This window comes from Centruroides sculpturatus, unplaced genomic scaffold (assembly GCF_000671375.1).
Source record: "Centruroides sculpturatus isolate CEXI.00-Female unplaced genomic scaffold, Cexi_2.0 scaffold309, whole genome shotgun sequence".
NCBI classification, from domain to species: domain Eukaryota; kingdom Metazoa; phylum Arthropoda; class Arachnida; order Scorpiones; family Buthidae; genus Centruroides; species Centruroides sculpturatus.
This window is the reverse complement of record NW_019384521.1, coordinates 384,055-401,557: the sequence shown is the minus strand read 5'-3', so window position 1 is coordinate 401,557 and position 17,503 is coordinate 384,055. Positions and strand designations below refer to the sequence as shown.

The 17,503-nt window shown below is 33.5% G+C and overlaps 2 protein-coding genes across 4 annotated transcripts in view; one reads left to right on the top strand and one right to left on the bottom strand.

The window, feature by feature from the left end:
* LOC111622751 (paired box protein Pax-5-like) overlaps positions 1 to 7,974 on the top strand; it is a 31,556-nt gene extending 23,582 nt beyond the window's left edge. Inside the window, exons 6-10 of one of the 2 annotated variants that reach the window (XM_023365176.1) lie at positions 2,725 to 2,813; positions 4,270 to 4,498; positions 5,679 to 5,777; positions 7,256 to 7,384; positions 7,449 to 7,974. In XM_023365176.1, the coding sequence (XP_023220944.1) occupies positions 2,725 to 2,813; positions 4,270 to 4,498; positions 5,679 to 5,777; positions 7,256 to 7,384; positions 7,449 to 7,552 (650 nt within the window). In that variant the 3' untranslated portion in view covers positions 7,553 to 7,974. Of the gene's footprint in view, positions 1 to 2,724; positions 2,814 to 4,269; positions 4,499 to 5,660; positions 5,778 to 7,255; positions 7,385 to 7,448 lie in introns of both variants that reach the window. The other variant, XM_023365174.1, reaches the window with a different exon arrangement.
* LOC111622750 (maternal embryonic leucine zipper kinase-like) overlaps positions 7,968 to 17,503 on the bottom strand; it is a 38,297-nt gene continuing 28,761 nt past the window's right edge. The window contains exons 13-16 of one of the 2 annotated variants that reach the window (XM_023365172.1): positions 14,991 to 15,078; positions 12,486 to 12,669; positions 11,087 to 11,193; positions 7,968 to 8,458 (exon numbers count right to left, since the gene is read on the bottom strand). In XM_023365172.1, the coding sequence (XP_023220940.1) occupies positions 8,281 to 8,458; positions 11,087 to 11,193; positions 12,486 to 12,669; positions 14,991 to 15,078 (557 nt within the window). In that variant the 3' untranslated portion in view covers positions 7,968 to 8,280. The remainder of the gene's footprint in view (positions 8,459 to 11,086; positions 11,194 to 12,485; positions 12,670 to 14,990; positions 15,079 to 17,503) is intronic. The other variant, XM_023365173.1, reaches the window with a different exon arrangement.

The window sequence follows — 17,503 nt, the reverse complement described above, 5'->3', positions numbered from 1 at the left end:
TTTTACTAATAATTTAAAAAAAATAATTATTATTAATTACGCTTGCATTCCAGTATTCAATTGGTCTCATTTGAAATTCTGTTATTGCTTTCCAGTTACGATTAATCAATTCTTTACAAACAACAGCACTTATCAGTTGAACAAAATGCTTATAAACACTATCAACAGAGCAGTTATCTTAAGTAATTTAAATATTCTTTATCTAACCTCCCCTGCAAGACTGGTTCTTTCATGGCTCAAACAGTTCTTACTCCATTGTGAACCAATGCGTTTTGATTGTCATGCAGAAATTCACAAGTTACAATAGAGACATTGAGCAGAATGGTTTTCTAAGAAGATTCCATAGTAGATTTTTATAAAATGTATATTTTATAATGGTATCGAATAAAGATTAGCGGTGCTCCTGCTCGGATCCACAATAAAATAAAAAAAGGGGGAAAAGAAGCATCTCGAAGAAGGATCGTGTGTCCATCGTTGAAAAATTCAATTGCAACGAGGAGCGGTCAGTCGGGAAGATGATCAGAATTCATCAAGCGTGTATCTAATACTTCTAAAAAAAAGGAAGAAAAAATAAAGTCGAATGGACAATAATGACAAAGATGGCGTGCGTTTACATCGTTAGCCCAAATGATTTCTGTTGTAATGATTCTGACTTTATTTATAGTCAACTTTTGCTTGAACTTTTTTAGAATTTGATTTGAGTGGAGGATTCTATTTTTTCTACTTTATTTTTTTCCTTCACGAAAATATAAAAAAATAAGCTTTATAAAAGGTTAATTGAAGGATTTATTAACACGTTATTATATATATATTTCTAATCTACAGCTTTAAAAAATGTTCGTGCACCACTAAATGTTATTAGTCATCCAGAAAAATAGGAAAAAAAAAATGGTTTCAAACAGAAATTTTTGTGGTAGTTTTCTAAATTAACTGCGCTTTATCGATTTTCGATCTCTATAGGAATTCTTCCAGTTGATAATTTTCAAGAAAAATTCTACAAGTGAAAAAAAAGGTTCAAATTCTTCTTTGTTTCTTCGAATTTGGCTTTGTTTGAAATGTCAAAAAGAGAAGCCATTCAAAAATTTAACTGCTCGTTTTTTTTTTAATTTTGAAAAACTATTCTTTCTTCTGATAATAAACCAACTGAACCACTTCACTTTCATTTGAACGTCTTTTTTTGTGTGTTTATACCCCAAAATGATTAATTTCTTGTAACAAAACGTGCTTTAATAATTCCTCAATAGTACGTTACTAGGAAATTTTACGTTTTTTTTAATTTACTTTTTTATTGAATTTGATTCACTCGAGACGGAAAAAAGGTACAATGAAACAACTTAACTGATTTTTTTCCCTACATTTTATTAACTTTAGAAAATAAACTTTCTTAACAATAGCGCAATAATGATGTATTATCCGATTCCTCTTTAAAGTTCCCTCCTCCTTTATTTTTAAAAAAATATTTCGGCATGTTCTTTGGCACGTTAACGATGTTCCTCGAAAGAAATATACTTTAAATCGGGTAACAAAACATTTTAAACTTTTGTTTGACTTGTGAAAGTGTTAAAAGATCAAACTTGACCATTTCTGTAGTGTTTTTCTTAAGAATTTACCATTTTTATGTCGAAAATACAATACAATACGCTTTGCAAACAGGGCCTCCAATAGCTTGTGTGAAGCCTTGGGATTAAAGCGGGTCCTTTTTGCCCGTTTCAATTTATTTTTGAACAAATGAAATACGCGAAATGCTTTTTAATCAATAAAAAAAATCTTAAATATTTTTTGTTAGTAAAACTTAGGGTACAGTAGAGGACCCTAAATTTTCTTCGGGCCCGGGGGAGAAAAATCCCTAATTTCCCCCTCTCGATGGCCCCGTTTCAATATGTCTGTAATATATATAAATACGTCTAAATGTTTTTTTGTAATCTTTTAAGTTAGTAGACGAGGAGAGCCTGATGCAAATAAATCAAAAGCAAATTTCACGAAAGAAACGAGCTTCAGCTGTCGTAAATTAACTTCAGAACGTTTAGTGAAACCGAACCCATCTCATCTAGGAGGAGGGGGAATATTTCTAGATATTATTTTTCTCGGTAACTGGTATGGAGTAAAGGAGCCTTTTCATTCAACAGCATTAAGATGTCTCAAAAATAAATTTTCCTAATCACTCACCCAAACTGGACATATTCGAGATTCCAAGAACTTCTAATTGACGCCTTTCGATCATAAACTAAACGATTGTGTCCGTTTGCGTACTTAACTCCATCATACATTGTATTTCGGGTGTAGGACGTGTAGAAAAAGTAGAGTCGAGCCCCGTTTCTCCTGTCAAGCGTTGTTGATTGATATGGAGGAAGTTTTATCAACGAAGACCACTGTTTCTCTTTTCCCTTCTCTATTCAGCTTTCCATAAAGGGTATCGGGAGCACCTGGAGTTGAGCTATAATAATACTGTAGTAGCATATGATTAATATCCACCCCCGGGGGCTCGAATGCCCTACCTTGTTTTCTCGACTCCTGTCGATAGCAAACCGTAAATGGGGTGTTCTAGTTACTCTAACTCGGATACCCTTCTAGTTTCGTAACTTTTACTTTATCTTCTCCTCCCCCCTTCGGTCGATTCTAACTCGCGTAATGGCTTAAAAATATGCAATTTAATATAATAAACTTCTAAGATTTAGTTTCCTAATCGAGCTTGGTATTTATTTTTCTTTTTCTTTTTATAAATAGACAGCAGAGATCTGAACGGTGAGCACCTGGATGACGAAAGCAAACGTCAGAGGAATCAGTACAATGGGGAACAGCAACTGTATACGAACGTAAGTATGCATTCGTTTTTCGTGCATGCCACGCGTAGAATGGAGTCTGGCGCGTGCCAAATCGCCTTCCCCGTTTATAAAGCAGGCGATCAGTCAGAGTTGGAATCCATCTCGTGTCAGGTAGGAAGTAGAAAACCTCCTGATCATCCGAGCGGATCGCCACATCCAAAAACAGACTACGTTTTCGGGTAATCGTCGAGACGTGGTTGCCACCTAGGTGGTCTTACTAGCTGCCATTTTTTTTTTCTACTTCTTTTTGAATATCGGTCGTTCACCGCGTATTTTCGCAACAGGGAAATCCGTATTTCCTCTATTAATTAAGGTGTCATTAATCTAATTATGAGAATTCGTGATGGTTTTGCCCTTCTTCTCCCGACAAATTACACTATTCGATGCTGGAACTCATTTTAGATATCGGATAGTCCATGTTAAAAAACACAACTAGCTCCGTAAGAACTGTGAAAAGGCATGAAATTAGTGGTAATTTGCGGGACTTTTTTTTTATGCTGAAAACTTGGAACTAGGTAAATTTTAGTATAAAGACATTCACGAATCCTTTCCACCAAAATTCTCTCTTAAATTCAGCATTTCTTGGCAATTTTTTTACGAAAAATTTTAAGCTTATATTGAATTCATTATTCCAACAAAATATAATTTTTATGAATTAAATCAATTAAAATAATTCCTTATTAAAGTTCGCTAGTGAAAGTTTTACAACTCACCGGAAGGAGTAAAGCATCCTTGAAGACACCAGAGTAGAGAGTTATTTGAAAGAACAATGGATCGTATATGACTGCTTGTGTTTTAAGTATTCTATAATTGTTACTCGAATTTATTGTCCTATTGTTCGTAAAGTGAATATAAATTAAGTAGTCAATAACTCATCTCTTAATATGAATAATTGCACATATAGTAAACATATTTAACTTTCTCTTGGTGGTCAGCTATTATATATTGTTTCTTAGAAAAAATTATAGAGTTTTTTAATTCAGGAGCCGTTTGCATCATCTTTCCGATGCCATCTTAGAAATGATGCGACCCAAATAAAAAAACGTAAATAATTAAAAATAATGAGCATTAATTTTGAAATTAAATAATTTTTCGAATATTTAAATTATTAAAAGGTTGTTTCTGTGCTTAAAAAGCTAGTGGAATTGCAAAAAATAAGTTATGTAAACAACGAAATTAAGATGGCCGCAATTTATGATACGTTCATATTGGATTAAAAATAACTTTTAATGAATCAGTTTATTTGTGATAGTTTCTTTGAATTTTTTATATAAAACAATTCTCGAATATCTTTATAATGAACTGATCAAATTACCTAAGAAATTTGATTCCTCGACTGCGAAAATTGGTATATCTTACGGTTTTCATAGTGTACAGTAGCAGAATATTTGTATAAAGTTACCTTCTAGATAGTGAAGATAAATAAATAATAAAACATTCTTTACAGATGTGGGCGAAGTGGCCGAAACAAGACGACACGTTAAAAACGACAGGCATGGTACCAGATTTGACCGTTCCAAACGGTTCCCCTTATACTCTGCAATACGGGGAGCAATTCAATCCGGTGGCCACATCCGTCAACGACCACCTGAAACAGGAAATGGTACCTTACGACACGACCCTGACATCAATGGCGTCGCACGTCCAATCTACAGCAGTCTATTCGCCTCCTCTAGGTAAGTTGCCTTCGGTGGTCCGTGCAGAGTATATCTTTTACTTTGCCCAAAAAAAAAATTCACCCCCTTATTTTTGCCATATTTAGAGATTTAAAATAGAAATAGCACGGGTCTTAAGATCTTAAGAGGACTCTTTTGTCCGTAATAATAGCCGAGATGCCGCTTACGTACAAGTTGGTAGCCAAATGAGGAGGCGTTGATGACAGGTGGAATGTCGCCAGGTAATTTGACATTTCCGCCGACGGTAGTGCTTGTCTTAGACCCGCAGCCATGGACACAATCGGGGGCGGAGATGGTTCTAACCATTTGGACAGTAGCTGTCCCGACTTGTTGGCGCCTGCACATGTTTTCAGACGTCGGGATAGAGAAAAGAAGACTAAATGAAAGACGCGACCTCATCGTCCAGTTTCGACATTTTTTTTCTTTTTAATGTCCACCTGTGAGGTCACGAGGTAGTTTTGTTTGTGTGCGGGTGCGCGTTACGGAGAAGCGCTCCTAGAAAAGCGGGTTTTCTTGGGGAAGGGCGATGTTAGATCCTTTTTTTTTACGCGATTAAAGAAACTAACCCTCGTGGCCTACATTACCAAAAAACAACTTTACCTCTTTCTGCTCTGAATCTCGCGAGCGGACCTTGCTTCTTACGACCTAGATGTGCCTCAAGGCGGCAAAAAATTAAGAAGTGATGAATAACATGAAAAATCTTTCGTGTTATCTGAAAAATTGACGGCACTGGGGGGGTCGCTGACATTTTGGGCGCTATGTGACATCATCTCGAAAAGATTTTTTTGTAAAATTTTACATATTGCAATCCGAAATATATTAAAACAAGACATTGTAAAACCGTAATTTAACTTTAAAAAAAACTCTCAAACGTATCGCCTTGTTTACGTAAGTAAATCGAATGGCTAATTTGTCAAAAGTAAGGGTCGGGACGGGATTTTTTTTTTCTTCTTGCTAGCGTAAACCGTGCCTACATCATTTACTAAATTTAACATCATTTGTTTCTATAGTAGTCGGGTTGTCAGAAGGAAAACTATAATTCGAAACAATTTATACTATCCAACAAAGAACACATAAATCACTTATTCGAATTTAATATTATAGTAGAAATAATTCATTACTATGATCAAGAGGGCAGACAAAGATGTCAACTAATTCCCAGACGATTTCTCTTCTGCAGGAAGTGGCTCTTTGACTCCAATGACTCCCATTAGTCTTCAAGACGGTTTAATAGGAAACACTGGAAGTTTGACAGACACCATTTCGGGTTATCAAACAGGTAACACTTCATTTACTACTATATTAATAATAGCTTGGAGAAAGGGGGCTGTAGTACTTTATGTGCCTGAAATTCCGCATCTAATATTTATTTGCTGCATTTGCGAAGAGGTGGTTGCAACTAACAATCTGGTGTTTCCCTTTTTTAAGTGGTGATGGGAGTGGAAATTGGTTTTTATTTTATATATTCTTGTATACTGCAGTCTGGTAGAATAAATATCTGTGCTTCGCTCCATTCGAATTGTGAGTGTTGATGGTACAGCTGAAGGCTTGCAATTCACCTTCAGAGAAACGCTACGTATACTTAAAACATGTGAAATCTGACGTTGATTGCACATGCTGTAAGGGAACGTAGCTCTTATTTTAGAAAGAACGCGAGTGCAACGCAGTTTTTATGAAATAAGAGGAAAGAAGCAGGATTTTGTCTACCAGACTGTTAAAAATCCATTTGAAACATCAAATATCCGGCATATTTCCTCTCAGTAGGCAGTAATGAAGTGTGTAACACGCCGTCCCCGACCAAGACAGATCTTGTCACTACCTCCTCCTGTCTTACAGTATTGCAGCCCGTCCAAAGTACAAATGCGAATACGTACGGCACATACGGTACCTATGGACAATATCCAGGCAAGTTTGTACTTTGTCATGACGTTCGTATGTGTATGAATGTGTGTATGTGTGTATGCATGCGTTATATCCATCCAGCATATCGAAATCTTGTTGGCCTCGATATGTTTCAGTATTCTGAATATTCAATTATACTTATTGTGTTCGATATATATATATATATATATATTTTTTTTTTCATTCGAAAGTTGATATGTATAAAGGTCTTATTTTAACCGATTAAAACAAGTAGAATTCCCCTTAAAACAATCCGTAATCTTTTCTATTAATAAACTAAAATGGCAAATTCGTCATAAAAGAACTATTTTTGATCCGAACATAAATCATCAAATTAATCACATATTTCCTTAGAATATAAGTCATATTGTCTCTGATGCGTGCAGGCGTTAGAAGGCTTGCATGCCTTCAGGCTGTTGATCCATTAGCAATTACGAGGGCAAACTTAGCGATGCATGGCCAGCAAATCAATCACGGAGCGCAAACAGTATCGTGCAGGATGCAACAACCCTCTATCACTTTTTTATTACCAAAATTTGTTTAAGTAATAAATAAAGATTAAAAAAATTCATTATACATTTAAATTACGAAATCCTAATGGCAATGTAATAAAAAACTCGCTGCAAACAGCACAAAAATCAATTAATAAAATGAAAAATAAGTTGTTGATATTGCTTATAACTCGATAGTAAAATGTGAAAACATCAGATTCATGCTTAAAATTATCAGTTAATATAGGAATGTATACTATAGCTTAACGTTGTATAGAGACATACGCGAGTTTTCAAAGCAGGAATTGAATATTTTCACGAATAAAATTACAGAAAACAACAGAAACTAATAATTGTTATACAGTTCCAGGTTCTGCGGTGGCCGGCTCGACCGTAGGTGTACCAGCCACAGATTATTCCTACACTTCCCCTTATACTCAGTACTCATCAGCTGCATACAGTGCTTACGGCTACAGTTCGGGAGGGATAATAAGTAAGTATGGTATTTACCACCCTCGTAATTATCACGAACCGAACTAACAACTTCCCTTCCACAGATCCTTCTTACTATTATGGAGGAAGGACCGCAACGACGCCGACCACAGGTCTGACAACAGCACCTTCGCTTAGTCCCAACAGCTTTAAATTAGAGAGGTGCTAACAGAACCTCCGTTACTTTAGTCAGCTAAACAAAAGAGACTCGAACCCGGGCCCTACGGGATTAAGGAGCTTCGATACCAAAGAAAATGATGGCTGCGTCTCAGCATTTACCTCATCATCAGTCATCTCGTGTAGTCACGACTATTTATGGAGAAGAAGCGAAGTTACTTAAAAAAGGACCTCAAATTTGGCGTTTTACTTAAAAAGCAAAAAACTTGGTTTTATTTATTATTGTTGTCGCTATTTTTTTTTATTACTTCTTTGGGTACGCATCCCCTAGAACTCAGTGCACCAAGAAAAAACTCCACAATTTTGGGTAAAACTCCGGTGGCACACCGACACCCACTAGATACCTGTTTTTTTTATTTGTACGCGTTCTGTCAGATTACTCTGTCAATAAATTCGTTTTATGTGATTTTTTCAGTTTGTTTTTAAGTTTATTCAGTATACGGATTTTCCACATAATTACATAATAAGATAATATATTTGTAACATAATTTTACTGCATAATACTGTAGACCGGTTAGTACAAAATTAAGTAAATCGGTGTTGTAATGAACAATATTTACTTTACGGTTCAAATCTTGCCAGAGGCACAGTATATTTGTCAATTTTAAAACCAAAATGGAGACTTTCAATTACATAAGTATTAATATTTAAATTTAATTACAAGTGCTAAAAGGTGGCCTTACCTAATATCTATATACACATTACAAAGTTCGTAAAATATTACAATTGTGCTAATCTCAAAACCTCTTCGCAGATTTTTTTATAATGCCAAGAATCTCCTTTCAATCGCTTCCTTCGAATCCCCAACAGTTTCTGTTTCTGCAGAAGACATACTTCAAGTTCAAAAGTTAACATTGTTCTTCCAAAGGAATCACGTACTTTACCTCGCAGGACGTATCTAAAACAAGTCAGAAAGAATCAAAAGTAAAAATCTCATTTTTCTTCCTCCAATATAATAATTTTTAAAGATGGTAATATAATGTAATTAATATGGGTGAACGCACTACAACACGTAAAACCGGTGGGGGTGGATCATTATATAGATGCTGAACTTCCTCTTCCACACCCAATTGTCAAGCATCTCTGATCGGACAAACTATGCTATTATGATACAATTCTGGGACAAAATTGTTAGAAAAACCTCTTCTCCAACCTCAATAATTCGTTTTTATTGTTTGCTTCGAAGAGGAAGTTATTTACAATTGATCCTTTACCATAATTTCTTTAAAATTAGCGCGAATTACACGGCACAAGTATAACACGACATTTTTCCGGATTTTGGTGTGGTTTTTGGTTTTCATCTAACTTCAGTTTTTCGTATGGAAGTCGAACATATTAATTTACCTCAGCGAGACTGTATTGCAGTGTTGTATTAGAAGCAGCATTTTAATTGTATCGAATTGTGACACAAGATAGCTGATAGTGGATAACCTTATTAGATGGAGTTAATAAGTTCTATAAATCACAGCGCAGGTGATGGAGTGCAGGTAGTGTGTGCAGTGACACACAGCACTTCCCCGGGGATTTCCTGCGAGTCACACTACATTTGTTCCTGTCGCGTCAATGTCACACTATCCTGCCGATTGTACAAGAGCCGCTCTTCTCTGTACCAAAATAGATTAATTCGGTAAGCTCCCCCTTTAAGAGGAGAGCATGCTGCTTGCAGAAGTAGAGATCTAAATCATCCCAGTGACCATTACACCTCAGCGTGAATCACGTGAATTTAAACATACCAAAATCCAGGAGGGATTCCATCAACCCAAACCGCAAGAACGCATGCCTGTGTTATGAAGCGTCATGCCGTTAAATAAAAGAACAGACTTTTGAGAAATACTAGTTTGAATTTAAACCACGTTTAACACAATAAATAAATATAATATCTTATACAATATCGTATACGAACACACACCTACGCACACTAAACACACAAATCACCAACATATATACGCAACAAACACACAAAACAATTAAACACGTACAGTAGACAATAATAATATACATAAACCATTTAACAACAATATATTACGACACAGACAATGTATTCTAATGCATTGTATGTTGTATTCCTTAAACAATTATTTTTACCTACAAACAATATGAGACTTCAATTGAACTGTAGAAGCGATAGTTAAGCATAGCTTTAAAACCTTGCCAGAATTAAGATATAGTCGACAATGTCTAAAAATGGGTTTAAACGAACACGGAAACTTTTCCACGATCTTATTGTCTGACAATTCAAAATGGACCACTGTGAAAAGGGGAAACGACACTTTTTTTCGATTGTTCACAACGCCATCTAGCAGTGAAAAAACAAAGCGGACTGCACTATATAATTTACAAGCAACAGTGTCTGGGTTTACCGCCGAAACCATTGTTTGTATCTAGCTACGTATTGTATTTAAATAAGTGATGTAAAGCGTGGACGTAAACCGCTAATTATTGTTCTATTGTGTTGCCGCTTGTCAACAACCCTCCGTTATTTAATGAAAGATTAGCCCCTGGCAACTTCTCTTATGAGAACCCTTTAAATTAATAACAGATGAAATTACAATCGGCTCGTCTCCACCTTAATTCATAAAAAGCCTTTCGACTTTAAATGTGACGTTAGTTATCATAAAAAAATCTTTGTTTCTATTTAATAATAAAGAATAAAGCTTTATTTTTTTCTCTCTCCATATCAGTCCGGTAACCCGTTAAATGTCGAAACTGTTAATAAATCTCGTTTAAAAAATATTGCTATTGTAACTTAGACGTCACACAATGGGGTATAAAGTGACGTAGCTCATATATTATACGATCGTAAAATAAAATCTGTGAAATAATTTTTGCTATGGAACCGACAAAAAATGGAATGATGCCGAGAAAATTAAAAACAGAATAATCATTCCGTGACGTAGCAAGGCCGAGAAAACTCAATTTTATAACGACAGCACGTAACAAATAAAAATCGTCGCACGGGATCGATACTTAAACACTTCAAATACATGAGAATAAACTGAATTTAATGACGACGCTACACACGATAAAAGGTCTAATTACGATATTACACGAGATTAACACACTATTTCCGGTTCTGTCGACCAATTAAACTGTGTCGTGTTATTTTAAATTTTAGAGAAACAACACCCAACATGACGTCAGACGGTATGGCGAAAGTATCAATCACATGAGATTTAACGTCATTAATTACTCAAGGATACAAAATATAATAAAAACTTTCGAATTTTTTTGCTAAAAGCAAAATTACGGCAGGATTTTTTTTTATTCGAAAAATACAGCGCGTAACGTTACGCGGAGGGAAATGACGTAAAAAGAAAAACCACCGACCAATCGACATAAATTGCAACTGCGTCCGTTATCCCAAACCCACCCATATAATGGAAATTGTCCAATCAGAGAAGCATTACTACAAGAAACCGATGTATTGGTCGATTAAGTATACAAGTTCCGGGATAAAGTAACAGAAAAATATACTAAATCAGATACTTTAAAATATTGCTTAATCTAAATAAATAAATATATTTACCCTTCTTGTTTGCAGAGTATTCCCTTTCTAAATAAAGCATTCTTTAATGAAAGAAGTATGTTTTCGGCATTAATACCTTCTGGTACTGTGGAAACGTTGTGAAAAGTCTAGAAATAATTAAAAAAAAATGGAGCAGATCAATTTACTTGACGATATAGAAATAAATAGCTACTTCTCCTATAACGTCACAGAATTAACAGAGAAAACGACATTATCGGCCTTTTTTTTAAAAAATACGTTTCTGCAAATGGACGTGGAGAGGCGCCGTAGTCGGTGCTTAAAGAAAAATTTTGGAGAATGCTCAATCTGCTCTAATGACCATTTCCTGTCGGGATTGGCACTTTTTCCCCCCTCTACTTTGCGTCTCCACCTCCGCTCGCATTCCGATACAGGTGTGAAGGCGTCAAGATGTCCCGTATGTGGTGTACCGCTCCAGGTATTGCACTACTAGTTTTTTGTCTAGTGGAAAGATAAAGCAACTTTAATTGCGGATCATTGCCGCAATTAAGCATTAAAAAAATTCAGAAATTAATTTTAATTTCTGAACATGCCAAGTTGTTTTTTATAGTTTAAAAAAAATCAATTTTAGTATTTATTGATAGAATACATTAAAAGAGTCAAGGGGGGTTAAAATTAAATTTCTCGTGTCTCTAGTTAGATTACAGAAATGAAATTCGATATGCCAAATAAATAAAAATATTTTAAAGCAATTTATTAATGAAAAAAACTGCTTTGTACTTTTACACATTTTCGAATTTTTAAATATGGCGCGCGCGTATAATACCGTGTTTAAAGGGTTAATATTTCTTTATATGTATAAAATATCAAACGAAAAATAGATTTAACTGTTATCTGATGCAACAGCGCAGACAAAGGATAGAAAAAAAAGTGGAACGACGTTAAGAAAAAATAGTTACTGTTCAACAGGTGTGCATCAGTTATCTTAGTAGCAGTTACAAGCGTAGTAAAAGGTTGGGCGGTAGGTCCTCGGGGCCAACGAATTATGGGTAATTTACCTTCTAATAGCCATCCCCCTCAAAAAAGCCGCCACCTGATCTTAGCCATCTATCTGCACTGCTACGTTGTTAATCCGACTACAATTACACAGTAGAGCAAAACTAGAAAGTGACCGTGTTGACGAATATTGGAGACAGTGGGACTCTGTGACATTCTAGAATATTCTTGTCTCTTTGAAAACTTAAATTACAGAGAGGGGACATAAATTATAGGCCTATCTATCTTTATAAAGTTAGACCTGTAATTCATATACGAATCAACTCGATTCTGATTTTCGCGAAAGTGTCTAGTTTCTGTTCAGTTCATTCAAAAAGACAGGAAAAGTAAAGGAGTGTAATAAATTGTAGAGTTATCGAAAAATTTTTTGGCAATGGACACAAACCTTTACTTTTCGAGGTCTGCCTCCGTTTGAAGAGCCCAAACGTTTTCTTGGTGTTAGCATAGTTTTCATTTTGTCTAACCCTTTTTCAATGCTGCCAAACACCTTCCTGGCTGACGACTCTTTTGGTGTCGATGGCATACTTACCACCGGAGTTTTTAACACCGTTTCCAAAGATGACCAATTTCTGAATGGAGAAAAAAAATTGTTAATTGCAATTTATAATTTCTAACTGATAATGTAATCCTATTTTTTCTTAATTTACTTTTCAAGTAACAAAAAGCACTGAAAATAGTTAGTGCTTTTTATTTATTTATAATTTTTTAAATTTAATTTTAAAAAGGAAACTGAAAAATATTTAATTGCTGCTTTATTCACAGAATTTTTTTCTTCATGTATTATACAGTATTTATATTTTGTATAATTTAAGTAATACATTCTTATAAAAAATTATTATTATTATAAATTATATAATGCTTGATAGAGGATATATGTTGTAATGAAAAATTTATATCATTTGAAAAGACTTTTTTGTGTAACTTAGTATCATATGAACTACATTATTATATGGAAAATTTGTATGTTTATGTTATAATTCTCAAGTAATATAACATAAAAAAATTATTGCTTGATATTCATTATAACTTGTGTTCATATAACTTTTGGTATGAACAGTTTTAAATATAGTGTTAACTGAAAGCTTTAGTCTATTTAACTACTAACTAAAGTCTTTTATAGAAAATATTTTTTTTACAGACAATGTATTCTATACCATTAATTATAATTCAGTGTTGATGTATAAAGTTTTAGCATACAATTTAATTAATACCTATTTTTTGTAATTTCGCAATTCTTTATGTATTAAAAATTTAATTGCGTATTAAAAAATTTATTTAATGCAATTAAATCTTTAAATGAACATGTGAAAATTAAATATAATTTTATAAGGAAGGACGGAAGAAAGAAAAAAAAACCATATCACTCATAATCTATAATTTAAAGATCCTTTTTATAAAAAGTAAAAATTACGAGATGGCAATTAATTGCTAATAATTACTGAACTGGATTTAATTACAGGTTAAAGTGCTCTTTCATATTTATGAATTATATATAATAATAAGTTTAACTGCTTTTTCATATTCATACATTCAATTTAGAAAGATGTTTTCACTGGGAAAAATTAACCATTATTGCTTACACCATAATCTCCATCATGACATCAAGCACTACCCATAGATAATATATATATATTTTTTTTTACATTACCTTGAAAACAAGTTTAAGTAGAAAGTGTAAAAAATATTTGAATAATTTAGAATAAATTTATTTAAATTTTATAATTGGAATAATAATAATTATTGTTATTAATTAGCTGAAATTATCACATTGTGATAGCTTATGATGGGAACTGTTTAGAACTGTAGATAAGATGTATGTTTAAACTGTTGGAGAGGGAGGGAGAGAGTGAGAAACTTTTTGTAAAGTTTATACATAAAATATGCCGTATTTAGCAAGAAATTTGAAGTGATGAAAAATCAAGGACATAGTCTATGTTTAAAAGCAATTTACAAAAATAACGTGACGGGGTGCAAAATAATTAAAAAATTGCACAGAAAACGATGCACATCACGCAGAGCACTGCAGGCTAAACAGCTGATTTTATCCGGTTATTAGCACTTAAAAAAACGAGAAAGAAAATGTCCTTTGATCTCTTATCACATAAGAAAACTGGTGTCCTTCCGCAAATAGAGAATAATAAAAGTAAAGTTTCTACTTAAAATTCAAAAACGGGATTAAAAATTGACAGCTCGCGCAGTTTTTAAGTTGGTAACATACGGGAAGTATGCAGATGATAGCGGGAGGTATTAGATATTTAAAATCGATTTGAGCAGGTGTAGAGCCGCAGAATCGCACGTGTTTGCAGCCCACAATCAAACATAACCTGCTAAATCACAGAGCGGATCATTGCACAGCTGTGTCGACACCGGTAGGCAATTAACAGGTGTGTTAACATTCGCCGGTCTCGGGGTCAATGTCGTCGTGCGCCATTAGAGGTCACTGCACTCCCTGACAAGTAAAAGGGATGTTTTGACTAACTGTACAGGTGTTAAGGAGACAAATCTAGGGTCGACGGGAGCCACTGCCCCACATCTTTGCAGGTGTTTAAACAGAAAGATGCTGTGTTAATATGCAAGACACGTGGCGGCTTCTGGTGCTACTTCAGTAATAAAAATAAAAAAAATTGCTAACAGTTTGACTGCTATAAAATTTCTCTATTTGTTTTTTAGTCAAATTGCCAAACTGTTAAAATTCTAATCACTTCTAAACGTTTAAACTGACGGTTAGTACGTACGTCTGTGATAGGCTGATTTTTTCTTATTGTTTTTAATATTGATGAGATGAAGTTGCAATAAACAACATCTGTTTAAACCAGGCTATGTTGAATCCAATTATGTATTTAGTTTAGCGTCTACTTAACTTAAAAAATGTATAATATTGATAACTCACGATTTGTCTCCTGTCGCATTTAAAGGTGTCAGACAAGTTTGAATACAGCTTAAGGAGTCATCCACAGTTTGAGACGGCGGCAGTCCAGCTAAGAAAAATAAAATAAACAACAAGTTTATATATAACATTTCAATAATTAGCGGCTAAGTTCTAGTTTATTTCCAACATCATTAAATTAACATTACTAATTTATCCAAATTCGATTCTAATCACAGAACGTTCTTATTTATAACAACATATCTAAAATTACATATTGCAATATTGAATTTATTTCATAGAGAAAAATTTTAAGATATTTTATAATTTAAATTCTTATAAATGTAATTTTAATATTATAGTATCTGCTTAGGATGTTATTCTCAGAAAAACTTTACGGATGATCTTATTTTTCTAAAGTATTTTAGAATGACAAGTGCATTACTACTTTAATGGCTAAAGCATAAACCTCATGTATTGTACAGTACTGTACATCTCTTTAAAATTAAAGATTATTCAATAAAGTTTAATAAAAACTACAGTAAACAATTTATTAGCTTCCTTTTTCATTATTTGTTTAACCATTAGTTTTTACATAAAACAGAACTATCAACTCCATCGAGGTACTAAAATGGTACTGCAATTTTCCCTTCATATATTGTAAATTAATTTTTTTAATATCTTAACAATAAAACCCACGACTATACCTATTATTTTAAATCATTTACTTTAGAATGTAATTTAAACCGTAAAAAAATTAAATTCTAAAGAATTTAGTATTAAATTTAACTAGAAGATTTAGATTTAATCAATTTATCTTCATGAGTATTATTTAAAAAAAAAAAAAAGCCAGGACGATATTTTAAAATTCATATTACAATTGAAAAATAAAAAGTGTCTTCAATTTTTTGTCTTGTTTTACGCCTCAAGAACAGTGGTCAACCTTTTAGTGGAGGCTCATCTGCCTCAAAGTGTAAAACATTAATTAAAGTATTAAAAAAGTAAGTGAAACTTATTCTGCGAATTTTAAATATATTTATCGGTCATTTTGTTAATATATTTTTATAATTGCGCCTTAGTCGAAGGAAATTTTTTAACATTTTACATTTTGAGGCGGATGAGAGCTTCCAATAAAAGGACGACTCCATTGTCAGATTTATGTTGCTGAGAGACCAAACAAAAATATAAAAAAAAAAATACTTGACGAAATGTGAAGATTATTTTACTTTATTTTAGTAATCTTCAACTATTCTGTGAATTTTTAAATTTATTAAAAATAATTTAAATTCACTTTTAAGGTAAGATTCAAAATGAAAATTTTGAAGTATTGTTTATATAGTTAAAAATATTAAAGTTCTTAGATGAACGTTTGCTAACTAAAGTTAATATTTCAAACGATTATCTAAAACTTCTATAATATTTTATCTATCAATATATAAACAACGCTTTAAAATCTTAATTCTTCCCTACTTTTAATTGTAAATTTCTATTTTGAAATGAGTGTTCAGCTCGCATTTCAAGCCGTAACTTATAATTATTTCAACACGATATTACATTCCTTAACCGTCAGTGCGAGATAAAAAAACACAACTTGATTAATGAAAGTGCCCTTCGATTTCTTGCATCATTAACACTGCTGGAAAAAAACAAACTGTCTCGTTTTTATCAGGGGTATAAAATTGACAATGACACCTTGCTTCTAAATATTGATTTATATTTTAAATAAATATTTATGCATGCTAATAAAATCTGGCCATAAATTATGTAAGTTATCATTAACACAGATACAACACTTGGTCGACTACTGCCATCTAGCGGAATTGACGCAAACCAGTTTTCCTAATGGACCAACTTCAAGCATCATTAATGAGATTCGTTATACACTGAATCCAATTAATAATGATGTAGCTAAAGTTTCCACGCTTATCAGAAGCTTCAATTGTATCCTTGAAGCGTCTCATAAACGAACAAATTAAAACACAATATCCCGTAGAAATGTATTAAAATTCCGAGTGCCAACGCAGTCACAGATAAAAACAATGGCATAAATAAATTTTCGAAGTTTCGTTTAAATTTGTGCCATACACTAAGTCAGGGATGGCGAACCTTTTTGAGTCTGCGTGCCACATAGTAAGCATATTAAGCATACTTTTCTTTAAAAATGATTATGCATGCAGAAGTTTTAGACTTCTATTAACTATATTTAAATTTGGCGGAATGGCCAAGCGGTCAAAGTGGTAGCTTATCGCTCTTGTGGACCCGAGGTCGAAACCCCAGAAAATTTTCAGGTGGTGATCTATTCTTCCCACCCGGCTGTCCTATTGTGGACTTGCTAAATAAAAAAGCCCTCTTAGTACCCACAGGGCGAAAAGAGTTTTAAAAACTATATTTAAATAAATAAAATAATATCTTGTAATTAGAGTAAATGTAAAGAACCTGATTGAAAAAGATAATAAACCGATATCGTATAATACGTTACGTGGCTGACGATTTCTTTGACGTGCCACTTTGGGCAGGCGTACCATAGGTTCGCCACC